The sequence below is a fragment of the Petromyzon marinus genome, chromosome 7 (genome assembly GCF_048934315.1).
Source record: "Petromyzon marinus isolate PM22_M1 ecotype Great Lakes invasive population chromosome 7, UKy_Petmar_22M1.pri1.0, whole genome shotgun sequence".
NCBI classification, from domain to species: domain Eukaryota; kingdom Metazoa; phylum Chordata; class Hyperoartia; order Petromyzontiformes; family Petromyzontidae; genus Petromyzon; species Petromyzon marinus.
The window spans coordinates 13,683,868-13,702,722 of NC_133673.1; the positions used below are offsets into that span (position 1 = coordinate 13,683,868).

The 18,855-nt window shown below is 45.4% G+C and overlaps 1 protein-coding gene across 2 annotated transcripts in view; it reads left to right on the forward strand.

The window, feature by feature from the left end:
- Positions 1–13,101: 13,101 nt before the first annotated feature.
- Positions 13,102–18,855, forward strand: part of KIAA0930 (KIAA0930 ortholog) — a 35,197-nt gene continuing 29,443 nt past the window's right edge. The window contains exon 1 of one of the 2 annotated variants that reach the window (XM_032949219.2): positions 13,102–13,921. In XM_032949219.2, the coding sequence (XP_032805110.1) occupies positions 13,702–13,921 (220 nt within the window). In that variant the 5' untranslated portion in view covers positions 13,102–13,701. Of the gene's footprint in view, positions 13,960–18,855 lie in introns of both variants that reach the window. The other variant, XM_032949220.2, reaches the window with a different exon arrangement.

Sequence of the window (18,855 nt, forward strand, 5' to 3'; positions counted from 1 at the left end):
ATTTGTGATAGCCAGGTAACTTCTGAAGAATAGATCTACAGCTCAGCGGGCCTTACCTGGTAAAATAATATTAAACATATTTAATCGTTATATATTAATCTTTTTAAGGCCAAAGTGTTATTGGCGGTGTTGTTAGGTGTGTTTATAACATTGGGTGTGCTTGTGCATGACTGCCAACGGATGATCCGTAAACAATGTGAATAATATAGCTTGTTAAAGGCTTAACTATTCTGTAAACTCTTTTATAGGCAATATAGGCTCACATTACACAGGCAAGAGACCCTGTAAACCCACCTAAGGGTACACTTGTGAAACCCACCGCAGATTTCGCCGTTCTTTTTTGTGTTACATAGAAGCTATTGCGTACAATGTTTCAGTACACTGTACGTCGATTGTCTCGCGTGCAGGGTGTCACAGTCGTGATGGGTGGATCGTAAACCCAGGGCCAAAGCAGTTGCCCCCCCCAACTCCCGACACCCCTAGGTTTTGTAAAGCCAGGGCACTGTGTGTGTATGTATGTTGAACTGATTTTGCCCCATACGTAGCCAACCGTGCTAATCGGAGGTGCGGCGGGGAAGAACATCAAATTAAACACACAAAAATAGTTCTGAATAAATGAGTTTTCAATCCAGATTTAAAAGTGCATAGCTTCAGTGGCTTCCTAATATCGGAAGGAAGAGCGTTTCAGACGGCCACAGACGCGCATCTGAAAGCGCGCGATGCAGTGACCATCTTAGTTCACTGCCTAACCCAAAGCCGTTGCTGCGAGGATGACCGGAGTTTGCGTGAGGGTTTATGCTCCTTTACGAGCTCAGCAAGGTGGTGTGGTTCATTTATTGGCAAGCACACTGCATCATCCCCTTGAAAAGGATTGCTTCGCTATAAAGGCTCGTTAATTGGTTGAAACATCTTCACATCTCCATTAATATGCGCCTCTATTTGTGGATCGTGCAGCATCGTGTGATGCAATTGTTAAAGAGTTAATGTACAATGCATCGTCTGATAACCAAAAGAAAAGTCTCCCAGCATATCTATGTGCTCTGAAGCAAAGGACAGTTGCCCGAAACGTCGCCTATATTATATATTTATTCACTTAAAGCTTTCGTTACTGCAGGAATTCATACTCTTTTGGTCTTTCGGTAAAGTAACGTAGATAGAAAAAAAATCACGTTTCGATCGCAACACTAGCAATCGTCTTCAGGTGAAAAATTACAGCAGAACTGCTGAGGCAGTTCGCCGCCTGCTGTATTTTATATTTCCTTTTAGGGAAGTGTAATTGGCAACATGTCTTGAGTTCAATATTTGTATTTATACACCACTCATATCAGAGAATCACACAAAGTTCACATTTGTGGAATTACTCTCCAGAAAATTTTAAATCTCTTGTGCGGTGGCCTATTGTAAATGTTGTGGCTTTGCTCTCCAACACACCGGAGTGCTGTACTAGTAACGAATTGGCATGGCCTGTTTACGTGACAAACTTACTAATTCGCTGTGTCGGGTGGTGGCGGGTTTAACGACACATTTATATATTAACGCGATCTAACCCAAAAAAACCCTATATTATGGATGGCCCATTGTTGATTAGCAATCATTATATATATACAGTACACTGCGGAGCGATTACGGTCAGAGGGTGCATTTGCAGTACTGTCATGTTTTTTCTTACACAGTGCAAAAAAAAGCACTGGTTATACCTGCTAGGCAGGCCCAGAAATGATTCCGTCTTGCTCTGTCACGTAATGTCTCTTGCCTGGTCGTTCACAGGGCCTACGATGAAAGCACCCGCGAGCCTGGCGAGTGCTTGGGTGAGTGACCACCACCGTACAGAGTACAGGTGTAAATAGGCTGCTGCGTGGCTACAATTGTTGTGTTGTGAATGACGACGCTGAGGCAGGTCTTCAGGTAAGGGCTTGCGCCTGGTCTATTGACAAAGAAAGCAAGTAAAAACCAGGGGTAGGTGTCCTATACACTCGGTCCTTCTCTTGGACCCTTAGCTCTCTCTACTGCTAGCCTGCTGGCCGTCTCTTCGGGCTCTCTCGAGCCGGGACGGGGGTTCGGCCAACACCGCCCGACCGAGGATAGCAGCACCTTCCCTAACTACAGCCGGCTCCTACAGACGTCGTGAGCTCTACCCCTGGCTGTGTCTTCATCTCCCTTCAACCGCTCTCCATCACGGGCTCCCACAACGACCCCGCCTTCGTCACGGGGGGGCCCCCCTTAAGTACCCAGGTTACATGACGTCATCGCACCTCACAGCGCGTATCACGTCACGTCCCTCAAGTATGGTCAAATAACCCCCCCCCCTCTTCTCATGACCAGGGGCGGAGCCATGGGGGGGGGCTGGGGGGGCATAGCCCCCCCCCCTGAAATTTTGGGAAAGTCGGTAATCGGGATAACCGGATATCCGGCTGCTGCAAAATGCTGCAGGCTGCCACCTCGTGCTGCCCTGCAGGCTGCCACCTTGTGCTGCCCTGCAGGCTGCCACCTTGTGCTGCCCTGCAGGCTGCCACCTTGTGCTGCCCTGCAGGCTGCCACCTCGTGCTGCCCTGCAGGCTGCCACCTTGTGCTGCCCTGCAGGCTGCCACCTTGTGCTGCCCTGCAGGCTGCCACCTTGTGTGCTGCCCTGCAGGCTGCCACCTTGTGTGCTGCCCTGCAGGCTGCCACCTTGTGTGCTGCCCTGCAGGCTGCCACCTTGTGTGCTGCCCTGCAGGCTGCCACCTCGTGCTGCCATGCAGGCTGTCACCTTGTGTGCTGCCCTGCAGGCTGCCACCTTGTGTGCTGCCCTGCAGGCTGCCACCTTGTGCTGCCCTGCAGGCTGCCACCTCGTGCTGCCATGCAGGCTGTCACCTTGTATGCTGCCCTGCAGGCTGCCACCTTGTGTGCTGCCCTGCAGGCTGCCACCTTGTGTGCTGCCCTGCAGGCTGCCACCTTGTGCTGCCCTGCAGGCTGTCACCTTGTGTGCTGCCCTGCAGGCTGCTTGAGCGGCAGCCTTTCGAACTTATCGAACTTATTAGCCACATCAGCGGCTCCGACATATTAATAAAATCCGCGTGCAAATCCAATAAAATGTGTTTTATACATTTGTGGCGCCCATAGGAAAACATAAACACTGGATATCTCAGAATATTGAAGTCAGCCCCCCCCCCCCCCCCCCCCAAGTCAAAATCCTGGCTCCGCCCCTGCTCATGACCCGCACAGCGTTGGGATATCCTCATCCAGCAGTGGTATAGTTTTTTACTGATACTGCAAACACAAATAATGCAATACTATATACGTATACAACACTGTACTGGGAAAGTTAAAGGTGCAGCCATGCAATGATTTGCTCACGACCCTGGTGGCGCAAGGGCTCTCTCCACAAGAGAGATGTTGGCATGCCCTGGCCAGAGGTGGGAGTACCGTCGCCACCACTTTACCCCACCCCCACCTATACGCGACCTGCCAGTCGACTTTTGGTGCACCCATTTACACCGCTGGGTTGACAAGAGGCGAGGTCGATTAAAGAAACTTGCGCCATCTCTGCCAAATGCCGCGCAGGGAGATCTAATTGATCCGGCGAACTCTGGATTGTGAAACTCAATCCTTTAGAACTGCTTTTTTGTGTTTAGTTTGTTGTCCTTCCCCCGCACCTCCGATTATCGCGCTTGGCTACGTACGGTGCGAACGAAGTTCAACATACCTACATTATAAGTTCAGGGCGCTGCTAACCGCATTATTACAGAACACACCATGGCTCATAAACTGTATTTCATGCAAAATATAGTTCTGTCTGTCTGCAGGCGTATTTCCTTCCGTGTCAACCCCACCCACAGAAATCAACTCAACCAACATCATCATCATCCAACAACGTAATATAAAAACAAAGGTCTAACTCACGAACCCTGCGGGAATTCATCGACAGTATCTGGAGAGCTCACGAGAATGGGAGCATGGTGTATTTAAATAAACGTGGGATATACTGCCTCTAGGGTACAAGCTGGATACACGCACATGTTGCTCCAGCAGTTCTGATATATGCAAGCATGATCTAAAGAGAAACGTCTGATAGAAGCACACTTCGAACATAAGTGTAGCGAGATGTTAACTACCTCGCCTGGTATACAGGAGGTCGTGGGTTCGATCCCGACCATGACACCTGCTGTATATTTGGAGTCTGCGTGTCTCTCTCCCCCGTGGTCGCGTTGCATTTTTCTCCGGGTCCTCCGGTTTTCCCCTCCACATTTACAAACATTAATTTAGAGTATAAATGTCCACATCATAAGCCACTTATGATGTGGAAATTACTTGTGGCCAGGTCGCTTCTGAAAATAGCTGTATAGCTCAGTGGGCCTTACCTGGTAAAATAAAAAAAATGTTTAAAAGTTGAATATGCACACCTGGCCATAAACCCACGGGGTGTGCGTATAATGGAGCGTCTTACGTTGTTCCGGTGTGGTCATTCAGCAGCACTGTTCGTTTGTGTCACTGTGGGCGTGGTGACATGCGAATTTTTAACATTCTTATCTGGGGAGAAGTCGAGTGTAGGTATGTCGCAGCCCCCCCCCCCCCGAACCTGTTTCAAATGCAGCGTTGCCTGGGAGTCCAGCTAAAACATACCAGATTACCATGACACTGCCAGCTGTAGGGCATGGGCTGGGTTTCAATGGAAAGAGACGTAAAACCAAGTTGCCACGTGAGTTTATCTAGTTTGATATGTTTCCATGACCAATTTGTGCAAGCGGTCTTGATAAATCAAAAACTGTTCATTAAGCGTTCCAGGATTTAATCAGAATCAGTACTCGAATTGCAAATGTTGTGGGTTTACTCGCCATCACACCAATGTGCTGAATCAATAACTAATTGGCGCGTTTTGTTTACGTGACAGCCCTTACTAATTGACTGTGTCGGGTGGTGGCGGGTTTAACGACACTTTTATATTTACGCGATCTAACCCAATTTTTTTTTATCATGGAGAATCAGAAGTTATTTATACTGGAGGAGGAATCCGATGAGCCATAAAGCTCTTTTCCACAGATGTCCAGTCGGCAGCAGGGCACTGGTTCAGGTCCTCCGCCACATTCCGTAGGCCACGGAGGCTCTGTGGGGCCCCAGCCGCTCCTGCACCCACCCACCCACCCTTCCATGGTCAAAGTGAAGTGCAGTTTACAGAAATCAAACTAATTCTTTGGTGGTGATGCTGCTGCGTGCGTTGGCAGTGGTACAAAAGCACAATTAACAACAATAAAAACAACAACGCATTTGTCAATAACGCTGTGGCCTTACAAATAAAAAACATAACAGGTGACGTTTCGGGGAATGTTCCTTTTTCATATCACATAAACGAGAGGACAGAGAGACAGAGTGGATAATAAGGGTGGGAGACTGCACTTTACCACCACGAGTCTTGATGATAATTCAATAAATACAAATTCACATTCAACGCACTCTGTTTTGGGTTGGCTTGCGCCATTGCCAGCTATAATCTGTTATACAGTATTTATAAATTCCATCGGTGTATCTTTATCCACGACACACAGCGGTGAAGTTAACTGGACGCCATTGACCACGGATCTTGGTCTGCGATGTCGTGACGAGCTCTGAGAACGGCCGAGATGAAAGCGCGCAGATTGCCTTGAACAAGAGAGCCATGTGGCCCACAAAGAGTGAGCAAGGCAGCTCGGTTGGTGCTGGCTTGGCTCGATAATCCGTTGTGGGAATGCAGGCAAAGCTCAATTGCCCGGTTGGCATCTGCGCTGGCTCGCTTCCCAGTGGTTGTGGTTATAGGAAAGTGATATAGATTACCTTGATTATGGCCAGCTACAGGAACAAGTCTGATTTTAATGGAAAGAGGCTTAACAATGGGACCCCATCTGTCTCAAAGACTTATTTTCCTAGTTCTTCCATACATGATGGGCCCGTTTGCACAGATAAAATATTATTTCAATAGTTAACATAATTTACTGTGTGGGTTTCTCCTTCTTTACAAAAAAATGTGATGCAGTACATCCGCTCACACCCAACACGTTGGCCAATTGTGAAATTTCCGAGGTAGCAGATGGATGTGCCCTGAGCATGACTCATGGGCCCTGGGGAATGAGCCATGCCCTTCACTCTGCTTGAGACATTCATAATTATGCCAAGGAACACTTGAGTTGTCGAAAATTATAATGGTAATGTCTCACTAAAGGCTACTTTCGTGGGCTAATTTTGCATCCCGAACGATCAATTAAGAGCGGCGAATTTCATTCCATATAATGGCGCTTATGCGATCCGGACATAAACACGCGATGCATTTGAGTGAAGCCCTCTGGCTCGCTGCCAGGCAAAAGCGGTGATGGCGCCGCACCCCTTTAGCGAAATGTGTAGGTAAGGCCTGGGGCGAATTCAGTCGCTTTGGAAACAGTGGTATATTGTTACGCACACGCCAAAAAAAGATGTGCATCCAAAATGTGTTGGCTTACGAAAACCGGTTCAAGAACTCGATTTCCCCATCTTGCACAACAGAGCACCTTGAAGATAACACATTTTGAGCCTTGGTAAAGCGTCAGCTTCATCGGGACGTGTTTAGTTGTGACTGCGGTAGATTTTTGACCGTCAAATATTCAACCAGAGTCGGGGTTTGTATATCAGGAGAGAGGTAGCAGTTCGCAACAAAAAAATACTTTATGCCTTACTTGCCATACATATATTTAGGTGGGAGGCTGCCGATTTTGAAACTCTCAACCACATTTCGATAATAAGAGTAGACATTGCGTCCACTTAAAAATAATCTATATGAAGTAGCGTGATTAGCTGTGGATGCTGTGTATGTGGGCGGTAAAAGGGTTTGAAATCTGGAGCCCTCTTGCTACAACCGATACGGCTGACACAGTGCGGCACTTGTGAGGAGAAAGCAGACCGTCATGATTTTTGTTGCACACTTTTTAATACATATTTCTTGAAATATATATTTTTATAATAATGTAATCGTCTATTTACCCAGGAAAGCCTCAGTCAGCCTGAATACTCTTTTTCTTTAGGTAGGTCCTGCCGTATTAGGGAGGATGTTTAGTCAGTTTCCAACAACGAGAATTTAGCGACCTGTTGATGGACAATGGAGTGAGTGCAAGGGAAAAAACCCACCACGCATTCGATCATGGACGGGGCAACACCTGAACGCTCCGTAGCACACATTCAGAATCCATCGCTTTACTGTCACCTCCTGGCCACCTCACAGCCGAAGCTGACAGCACCGTGTATTCCCCCAGGCAGAATTTCGCATTTTTAACAATCCGATGAGCTCTAAAGCTATTTTTGTTAAAAGATGTCCAGTAGGGGGCTAGGTCAGAAACTTACAACAACGAACAATACAACACAAACGATAGGAGTGCAATGTATAGCCTGCCACTCCTTGCATGGTATCAAATAAGTTTAACCGTAATACAGGTGTTTTGGGATAGATTGCGTAAATATAAAAATGTGTCGTTAAACCCGCCACCACCCGACACGGCCAATTAGTAAGTTTTGTCACGTAAACAGAACATGGCAATTCGTTATTAATACAAGTTTAACCGGCTTTATGTCCGAGATCTGGCTGGGGAGCATTCAAGCTCAGGTAGTCATAGGCAAATAAATGAAATAAGACGCTGGCATGCTCTTCACATTGACTCACGGTTAAACACCAACATTGAACGCCAGGAATGCTGGATAAGAGTGGGGAACAGCGACGTCGCCTCGCTCTCCGATGGGCCTTTGGGATGTACCATGTGTTGTTTGGCATGATGTCCGACGTTTCGCTGCACGTGCTGTGACTTTTATTAGGAAGCGAATTCAAACAATTGAGGGTCGAGCATCTAGATGCTCAATTCGGTTCCTGAACAACAACAAAAAAAACCCAACAATGCGGACGCGAAATTCAAACATCGTGCGGTAACAACTCGATGACACATCAGGGAGCCGCATAGTGCAGCTACAAAAACATCACCCACGCAGTAGGTGACATTTTCAGCGTGGGACAGAAGGGACGAGATTAGTTGGAGGTGCAGTAGCCCCCCTCCCCCCTATCCCCAAATGTTGTGTCTCCAGGATGACCATCTCTGGAGTTTTAGGATGCATTGTTCATCTTTCTTCTGCGAGGTTATGGCCTACCATAACATTAGGCTTTCCCCTGGTGGCTTTAACCTCCAAACGAAATTCTCCGGACACGCCACTAAATCGGGACAAGCTCACGTATTCTGTGATTACAATTCGTTGTATTCGCCTGCTCAGGGAAATTCCACAACGTGATAAGCAAACACTTGTTGCACTACAAGACTTGCGTGAAAGATGGCGATTGCTTGAGGAGGCCTCTATCCAAAAGTGGATAGATCATGGCTGATGATTATGGCTCAAGCAATATGCATTCAGATCGATTTGAAAAATTAACAGACGCAAATTGGCAAAACACTTTAGTGACATCTAGTGTCGGAATTTATATTTGCCCATGGCTTCGAAAATTAACCGAGCACGTAAAAATGTATCGTTGAAATAAAATCTTATTACACTCGTGATACATGCATGGCTACAGTCATGCACATATTAATTCATCACAAACTATGTGAAAATATGACAATAACAAATATTACAATTAAGCTAAAGATGTTATTTGGAATTAGACACGTGAGAATATCAATGGGACAGTAATGAACGAGCCAAGAATAATTTCCTGAATCGAATCACGATGCATGTGAAACTTCTTTCGCACCGTACATAGCCAACCGTGCTAATCGGAGATCCTGCTAATCGTAAACGCTGATTTATAACAGTTTGTCGAATCATATGGGGTTTGATTCTTTCCATGCACAGTATGCACACATTGATCGATCGGCAATCAGCCGATTGGCACGTCGCACGTGGTGGGATAAAGTTTGGCTGCTCCCACCTCTACCGAGAAGTCTGGCCAGCGTGAAAGAGTAGACCAAGTTACCCTCCAGAGGGGCTCTCTAGATCTCCCGCTAGTGGAGGCCTTACCACCAGCAGCGGCGTGAGCAAGTCTTCTTCTTCTTCCGTACGGCTGCTGATGTAGACGCAGAGCAGCAACTACAATTTCACATTCAGGTGGTCTAGCCAGACAACCGCGTCAGGAGCAGAGGGGTCTCTTTCGTATTTGTGAGTCGGGCATTGCGTCGTTCTATGTTGTATGGTCTGTTCTGGATGACCACGGTCACACCATTAAAGGGTTGCACCTTTACTTTATATATATAAAAAACTTAAATTCACACTTTTAATGCTATCAGTTTCTGCTATAAGTATACAACACAATTGGCGAATACGCCAATGTCTCTACCCACCTTAACCTACAATCCTCACCCAATTTATATTGTTGTCAGCAGCTGGGATTGGGGAAATGTAATTCACATGAGGTGCATGTTTATTGGCTTGTACTGCTAGATTCTCTGCAGGATTCATATCTACAAAATCCACATCAACCATTTCCCCCAATGGATACTGTTGATATGCACGTGTCTCCATTGGTTGCCTAGGAGTCCCAATAATCCTCGTAATTAAATTCATCACCAGAGTAAATGCTAATTAGTGTGCCCTTACATCGGATAGTACTTAATTTCGCACTCATCTGCTCGATTAAGCCGTATTATATTAAAAAAAAACAATAGTCTAATCATTAGTGCTGTCCTGTAGGAAGGTCACGTGCATGACCTGACCCATTCTCAAGTGGAAGGTGCTCCGTGAATTGTGATGTGGCACACTTGAAAAAAAACAAGCTATCATAACAGAGGTTTAACCTTTTTGGCAATAAAACAGGTGTTAAGATGTTAAAACACCAAACTGAAACCTTTGCAAGGAATCATGTCTGCATTAACCACATATGAAAAAAGTGGCGGGTTTTTTTTCCAATTTTTTTTTGCTGTGGTTTTCACACCTGATGATGATTGCTTGTGTTGCAGTCGAAACATCGTGAGAATTGTATTGTTTTATATTTGTATTATTTTATTTTTTCCCTTCTACGTGACTTTACCGAAAGAACCAATAATGAATCCCTGAAGTCACGAAAGCTTTAAATCAAAACTATTAATTAGTTTTACATTTAAATTTATTGATAAATACATCTTGATTCTCATTTCAAAAGTTAGAAGTATTTTTGTTACATTAAATTGTTTATTAAGAAACAGTACTACAATGTTTATTAATAAACTGTACGACAATTGACATTATACGGTCACTGCATCCAGTGCAGATTGGACCCAGTAACGTCTTTCATGGACAACAATAAATCACTATACTTTAATTATAGTGCAGTACGGTATATAGTACGGTATATAGTCAGTGAACAAATGGTGGCCATTTTCGAAATATGTTGGCCATCTGTGATGTTTAGGTGGCTTGCGCATTTGTGTTCTTAATAAGTGACCTCTGGAGATAATACAAGCCAAATTTGGAGCTGATATCCATTTGGACGATGAACCACGGCATCAGCTGGGAGGGTAAATGACAAAATGGGTGAATCACAGGGTACAAGCACCATTAAATTCAGATGTAACATTGAAACGTACCACTTATGCACCCTTGATAAATGAAACCCACTCGAATTGGAGACATAACTGAGAGGAATCAATTGGGACAGAAGGATTTAGTGAGGTGAGAAGAAAAATGAGAGATCTCCATGCATTTTAAAAGTAGCAATATTTTCTGTCATTGAGCGCTGACAGTAATAATGTAAGAGTGGGTTTATTAGTGTTTCCAGGAATCAAACACAGAGCTTTCGGATTCAAGAATACTCTTCTTCACATAGTTACCTGGCCAACATTAAGGCTCTTAAACCACGATAGGTTTAAGATGAACACGTGGATAACGGGACAAGGAAGATACATTAGAGACATCTTATTGAACGTTAAGGAAAGAAAGTGGGCTTCACCAGGTCACACTGCTAGACGGGGTTGGTGGCCGATATAAATAAGACTGGTAAAAGATAAGCAAATTAGAAAATATGCCTGAGAGGGTGATGACCACAGCAAAACGTGAGGGACGAGATCAGCCGACGTGCAGGAGGAGATGGACTGTGAAATCGCAAGACCTCAAAAGATTGGTGATGGCGTGGAGAGCCCTTCATCCAGCAGTGGATGTATAATGGTTGGTTATGATGGTTATGGTGATCATAGTAACGCCCACCTTGTGAACGGGTGATCACAGCAACAGGTGATCTCACACAAACCACCAAAATTCCGAATGTGGCCTATTTAACAATGACGACCACAACACGTATGTAACACTGTTCACATATTTGACACTTGACCATAAAAAAAACATGTAAAAACCACCACAGTGACAATCTCTACATAGAATCTGCAGTTCATTCCCTGTGCACACACACTTACAACTGTATTAGAACAAAATATATTGACCAGTGACCACACATTGGTGGTTTACCAAAAACTGACCACCAACATGGCGTTTGGTGATCGACAAGTACGGGGCCGTCCATAAATGACGTCACGCACCTAGGGGGGGGGGGGGCAGACATTTGTGACGATGTGTGACGAGGGGGGGGGGGGTTGAGAAATGTGACGTCACATCAAAATGCGCAACTTTAAATAAATATAGAATTGTTATTACAACACTAATTGTTACAACACTCTTACAACATCAGAGTGCAGCGCCACATTAAATACGCACTACAATGACAATAGTTTAAAGCGATTTGAAGCATAATAATAGGGGTTTTCCCCTTTTTTCTGGCAACAAAACTGAAACCTTTTTTACAAGGATTCATGTTTACTGCATTAACCACAATACCTGCAGTCAAAATGCAAACAAAAAACACACACTATGATAATATATTGGCATTGTCCTTGAAACTGATTGGTCCACACCAAGGGACGGCTTTCTTTTGAGCCTCGACCCAATTGGTGCTCGACCAGATGACGCCAAAAGGCGTTACACAGCTCAAAGACAATGCACTATCAAAGTAATGAGGGCTCGGGGTGAGCATCTACATTATTAGACCTCCTTTGCCAGTACCAAAATGTAATAATAGGGGTTTTCCCCTTTTTTCTGGCAACCAGAAAAAAAGGGAAAAACCTGGCAACCAGAAAAAAGTGGAAAAACCCTATTATTACATTTTGGCACTGGCAAAGGAGGTCTAATGATGTCGATTTGAAAACACACTGATAATATATTGACATTGTCCTTGAAACTGATTGGTCCACACCAAGGGACGGCTTTCTTTTGAGCCTCGACCCAATTGGTGCTCGACCAGATGACGTCAAAAGGCGTTACACAGCTCAAAGACAATGCACTATCAAAGTAATGAGGGCTCGGGGTGAGCCAGAAAAAAGGGGAAAACCCCTATTATTACATTTTGGTACTGGCAAAGGAGGTCTAATTATGTCCATTTGAAGCATGTTTTATTTTTGGAGGGGGGGGGGGGCAGAGCTTTGTGACGTCATATTTTAGGGGGGGTGTGACTTTGTGACGCCGCGTGACGAGAGGGGAGGAAGGGTCAAAAAATCGTCCTAAATCGCGTGACGTCATTTATGGACGCCCCCTACATTATGAACAATGGCCACCAACATTTCAGGTGCCGACTTTCTTTCCAGAGGTACAAATAAAAAGAGCTACCCATTAACACGGAAACAATCTCATTCACTCAAACGTAACCGCAACATGACCGCAAAACATGTCAGCCGGTGGGAGAAACTAACAATGACCACCAACATGGCGGATGCAATAACAAAAAAAACGATTACAACGATCAATTTCGACGCACAAACTTAGACAAATCCCCACCCCCTCCAGAACATGTCACGACCGGTTACCTCACTTGTGCAAAAAGAAAACAAAACGACAGCGCATAACCGCCGTGTAAAAAAATAAAAAATAAAATTCTAAACTGACCACCAACATATTCTTGGTTCTTTCGGTAAAGTCACCACCACGTAGAAGGGAAACAATAAAATAATAAAAATATAAAACAATACAATTCTCACGACGTTTCGACTGCAACGCAAGCAATCATCATCAGGTGCGAAAAAAGTGGCGGGTTTTTTTGTTGCGTGTCTTTGTTGTGGTTTTTCACACCTGATGATGATTGCTTCTTGTGTTGCAGTCGAAACGTCGTGAGAATTGTATTATTTTATATTTTTTTATTATTTCATTGTTTCCCTTCTACGTGGTGGTGACTTTACCGAAAGAACCAAGGCTATGAATCCCTGCGGTCACCAAAGCTTTAAATCAACAATCTGACCACCAACATGTCGGCGGGTGACGTCACCAGTTCACCTCAGCCCGCCGGTCATCGCCGTCGACATCATCATCATCGGCAGCACCACCATCGTCGTCACCAGTGGAATGACAGCATCAGCAGCAACAACAACAGCGGCGGCGATAAGCTGAGGAGGAGAGAGAGAGTGAGAGGGGCGGTAAAGCGCGGGTTGTCCGTTCGCGCGCGCGCTCGCTCGCTCGCCATCACGCTCAGGAGTCTTCCTTTGTCGCCTCGCACCGGGGAGAGCTTCCCCCTCCACCTTGCGGGGAGAGAAGAGGCGAGCGAATGCCATGAGCCGCTCTCGCCCGGCTCCCGAACCGGGGCCGCCACCACCGTCACCATCATCCTCCTCCTCGTCCTCCTCCTACAGAAGCTGAGCTTCGACGGTAGCAGCCGCGCGACACGAGGGGGGTGACCCGCAAGGCGCGGAGGGAGGCTGCGCGGCGCAGCTGAAATGACAGCGCCCGTATCCAGGGCGAGCCATGGCGGCGCGACTTCCCCGGCCCACGGCTTCGCTACCCGCGCCTGAGCCGGACCTCTCCTCATCATCCGCGTCTTCCACATCGTCCTTCGCCTCGTCGTCGTCGTCCTCCTCCTCGTCCTCGTCGTCATCGTCGCTGGCCTCCATGCTGCTCGCCATCGCCCGGGAGAGGCAGAGGCTGGGCTGCGGGCAGGGTGAAGATGGCCCGGAGCCGAGTGGTGGTGGGTGTTTGGGTGCGGGGATTGCACAGGCCCAGAGGGTGGGTTTGTGTTTTTTGTGGGGTTAGGGCCAGATCGGTGTGGTGGTGGTGGTTGTTGTTGTGGTGGTTGTTGTTGTGGTGGTTGGTTGGCACGGTGGGCATTGTAGTCGTTGGTGGTGGTGGCGGCGGTTGTTGTGGTGATTGGTCATTGCAGATGTTTTAGGTTGCACTGTAGTTGTGTGGTCATTGTTGTGCTTGTACTTTTGGTGGGCATGATGATCGTTGTGCTTTATGGTCACCTGTGGTGGTGGTAGGCCATTGTGGTGACGGTCATTGCAAACGTGGTGGTAGTTGGTGGTCATTGTGGCCGGATTTTCATTGTGGCCGGCGGTCATTATTGTGTTGTGATGGTCGTTGTGCGGCGCACGTTGCAATCATTGTAGCTACGGTGAGTGTATGCTCATTGTTATGATGGCATTCATTGTCGTGGTGATCATTGCGGTTGGTGGTGTTCGTTGTGCAGGTGATATAGTCGTCGTGGTGGAGGTCATTGTTATGGTGGTCATAATGGTAGGAGTGGTCATTGTGCTGATGCTGGTCGCTATGGTTGTTGGTGGCAATGTTGAGATGGTGCTGAAAATTGTGGTGGAGATATAGCCATTAGATATGACAGGTTCAGAAGTACACTGTAATTGTAACCTTATTCAATTCATTGAATACCCCCTGCCGTGAAAATGTAAAGTTACCACCCACCACTGGCATAGAGGTCTCGATAAGAGGCGTGTGCCACATAATTGTTTCCTTCCAAATTATTTTTTTTAAATGCATTGGCGTTAGTGTAGGTAATTGGTGTGGTTGATGAAGTTAAAAATCAACAAAGGCGACGTGGCCTGGTGGCTCGTGGTCGGATAACTTCTTCTTTCGTGCGTCTGTTGGTGTAGATGGAGAGCAACAACTCCATTTCACATTCAGGTGTTAAAGCCAGAAAACCTGTAATGTCTCCTTCGTATTTGTGGATCGGGGCATTGTACGGTCTGCTCAGGATGACCACAGTCGCACACTACTGGAGAGTTTTACGTTTTCCATTTGTGCATCAGGTATCCGCATCTGTCATGGTTTATGCGGATGAGATTTAGGGTGGACCATGAGCTTCGTGGAAGATCAAACCCAGGGATCTTGTGTGCTGGGTCTTTCACAAGGTCAGACGCGCTGAGCTGGTACTGCTGAGCCCAGAGATACAATTTTGGTTTTAGCCATCCGTGATTAAACTTTTTTTTTAATTTTGGTGATTTGCGGTTCTCAGCCTGGCCACAACCACACGAAAAACACACCGCTGCTCTTTGAAAATGTAGAAAAAGCGAGTGTTACTGACTGTACTACCATTCGATGAACACTTATCCATTAATCTTTGTTTTTTTTTTCGGTAAAGTCACGTAGAAATAAGAAAAAATAAAATTACATAATACTGTATACGACGTTTCGATTGCAACACAAGCAATCGTCATCAGGTAGAGGAAACGCATAACCGTTTGTGGAAAAGTGCGCCCCCTAGTGTGTCAACAAGAGGTCACTAAAAGGGATCTCTGGACTACAGTGGTTCTGTAATGTCGCCTTCCACGGGGTAACGCAGGGCTCTGTGGTAGTTCCGAATAGATACTGCAACCCCCATGACCTGATGCCAACGGAATAAAATCGGGGAAGAGACAAAAATAAGTTATCAATGAGTATCAATATGTGGTAAGTCAACAGCAATTGTCCTATGGATGAACTCGTCCCTGTCACGTGGATGCAGAATTACCACTGCTGTTTTGGGATTCGTATAGGAGGCGCTACAAAACCACTTGGACTTTTCTTTGGTGCTGGATGGGGCGTGGTGGTGATTGAGGTGTTTTGGTATTCATAGAGACAGAAGGCATTGTGTACTGTAGGTGATCGAGGTGGTGTTGATGGTGGTGGTGTCAGTCCAATGCTGGATGAATCACTGTCCATACTGCGTCGATCGTAAGGCTTATTTTAATATACTTCTCTGCACTTCACACTAACCACTGCCGGTCCAAGACCAGTTCAGGAATCGCTCTCCAATGGTGTTATCCGTGGCCGAGATCATACTCTCAGGTTGCAGGGTTCATAGCGCAGTGCGCTAACCTCTGTGTCACCACTGCGTCACTACTGGTAATGTTGGTGGTGGTGTAAACGGTAGTAATGATTGGGGTGATTGTAGTAATTACCAGTAGTGGATGTATAGCAGATGAGGCAAGACCAATTAAGGTAATGATTGTTGCAGTCAGCTGTTCTGGCCATCCGCATATCACTGCTTCCCGTTATTTCAGTGGGTGCTGCTGCTCAGTTATACCTACATCTGGAGTCCATACTTGATTATTCCCCCACTGAACTTTACATCAGCCTTTACGCATATAGACTTCTACCCAGCCAGAGCTTCCAGAAGAGGCAACCTCACATTTTTCTTTGTTCTCCCAACACGACTTTTGGTTGTTCTCACCCATCTGCACCGTTAGCCGCTCCATGTACATATGCGACACAAGGCCACTCAGGCAATTGGTTATATCTTGTGTTGTGTCCTTAATCTCTTGTCCCTGCAAATAGTAATCTTGTTAACAACCCCCACTGTGTTTTGTTTTGAAATGGAAACTCAGGCTGGTGGTTTTCTCAGTGTTTTGCTTCTCGCAAATTAAAGCTGAGTCACGATAATTACTGTGTTTCCTTCATGCAGGATAAGACACAAAACATAATTTAATGACGCTGCACCAAATGTCGAGACGTGTGCATCTGATTTTGGAGATGCCGTGCACAATGCTCCCTATTTACGAATGTATTTTTTGGTGTAATTGTTAACTTACCGGACTTGCAATCTAGAAGTCACCGGTTCAATTCAGTCTTCCAGCGTGGCAGTTAAAATGATGGCAAAGTATTCTTTGGGTCTTTCGGTAAAGTCACGTAGATAGGTTAAAAGGAAATAACCAAAAACTACGATGTTTCAATCGCAACACAAGCCCCTTTTCCTGATGACGACCGTTATTTTCTTTGAACCTATCTACGTGACTTTAACGAAAGACCCAAAGAATATGAATTCCTGCAGTCACTAAAGCTTTAAGTTATGATAGTAAAGGTTATTAAATCTGCCTCTGTCCACCCAAACAATGGGTACTTTTTTTTATTTCATCCCCCTTCCCCTGTCCATCCAGCGGTATAAATGGGTACAACCACAGTCAATCAGCATGTCTCATGTGGTGGTGGAAAGAGTGTATACTCGCACATCTTGCAAGACACCTGGCCAGTGTGGAAGAGTAGGCCTCATACCCTCTAGGGGGCTCTGTAAAGCTACCTCTAGATGAGGGCGTTCTGGCAACAGTTGCATAAGCAATACATTGTAGGGCTGCACCTTTAAATTTTACAATTATAAGGTGTCATTTGCATTACTATATAGATGGGACAGAGTCATAAATAGAGAAGAGAAAGGTCTTGAGCCACTTGAACAATGGCAGGGTGTCCGCAGCATGGATCGCAGGAGGGAATTTAGCCCCTGGGGGCAGAAGCAGAGAAGGATAAGCCTCCCATAGATTGGGTGTGGCTGATGTAGTAACTGGATACTAAATCTATATTTTTTAAAACACAGCTGCTCTTAATATGGTCACTTGCAACCACTTAAGTTTTTGTACACGCCTAGGATAAAAATGTAACCCCATATTTTCATTGGCAACCAAATAGCCTTCAGAGCGAGCCTCAAGCGAAAAAAGAGTGCAGCGGAAGGATGCTGACTGATGTCACAGTGGTCACTGCAGTTTTTGCGTGTGGCACTCCAAGTGACATCATGCTACATCTACTTAATGCAAATCTCATCGTCAGGTGACGAAGAGTGTTGTTGGGTGCTTTCTGTTGCCCCATTCAATATGCGTCCGACCAACGCTGCTCGACAATGATTAAATTGACGCCGTATTACGAAAAGCCACGAATATTTTTGTGTTTCATTTATGCCTGACCTTTCGCTTAGACACTGGTGCCAATTATCGCTGGATATTCTGTGCAACAATGGTCTTAAAGTACTCGCATATTTAAGAAAACGATTGCTCATGGCATATGTAATGGTTATTTTTCATTTTGTGATCGAGGTGGTTAAAGCATCAATATTTGTATATTAGCATAGTTTAAACTGAATAAAACAAAAACTGTCTTTTGTGGATAAAGTGCAAGATAAATCATGAAATTGTATTTTAATGCTTTAGAATAGCATTAAAATCCCAAAGCAACCAATAAAGCAACAAAAGGACAGATGGCTTTATAAGCAAGCTGGAATGAAGCAAGTCTCTGAGGTTTGTGTTGGAAAAAACCCCCCAATGAATGCACACATCAAGGCGGATGAGCAGTGACATCACGTCTGATCGAGCCAGATTGCACCAGTTTGAACAGTGCCATAATCCGTTTGTGATTCTACGCCGCACGATTGCCCCACTGACAAATAAGCCTGCTCGGACAGACAAAGCTGCCGTTGTGTTGCGCGAAAGTGCGCACTTAATTGTTCGGTACTAGAATTATCAGAAAAGTAGTGAAATGGATTATGTTAATGCAGGGTATACGTTCCTGGTTTGTTTATTTAACCATGATATCTTAGTGCATAATGAGAACAAAGAACGTTGATATAGATCATTATACCACTGCGTAGGTTTTGGGATGTTTGTGCTGTATAGCTCTCCGATGCATTTTTCGGTTGCCCGGCAACTGAATTGTTACTGAAGAAGCTATCAGCATGTGGAGTGATACGTCAGACTTCATGCGGTACAATAGATTGTTAATGTATTTTACACGATTGTTTTATTTACAAGCAGCACCAATATATTTGAATTTTTATTAATATGTTCTGGTCTTATCCCCCACCTGTGCCCGCAATTTTATCTCATTGTACTATCAACATCATGCCATAAGATGAAAAATCAATTTGAA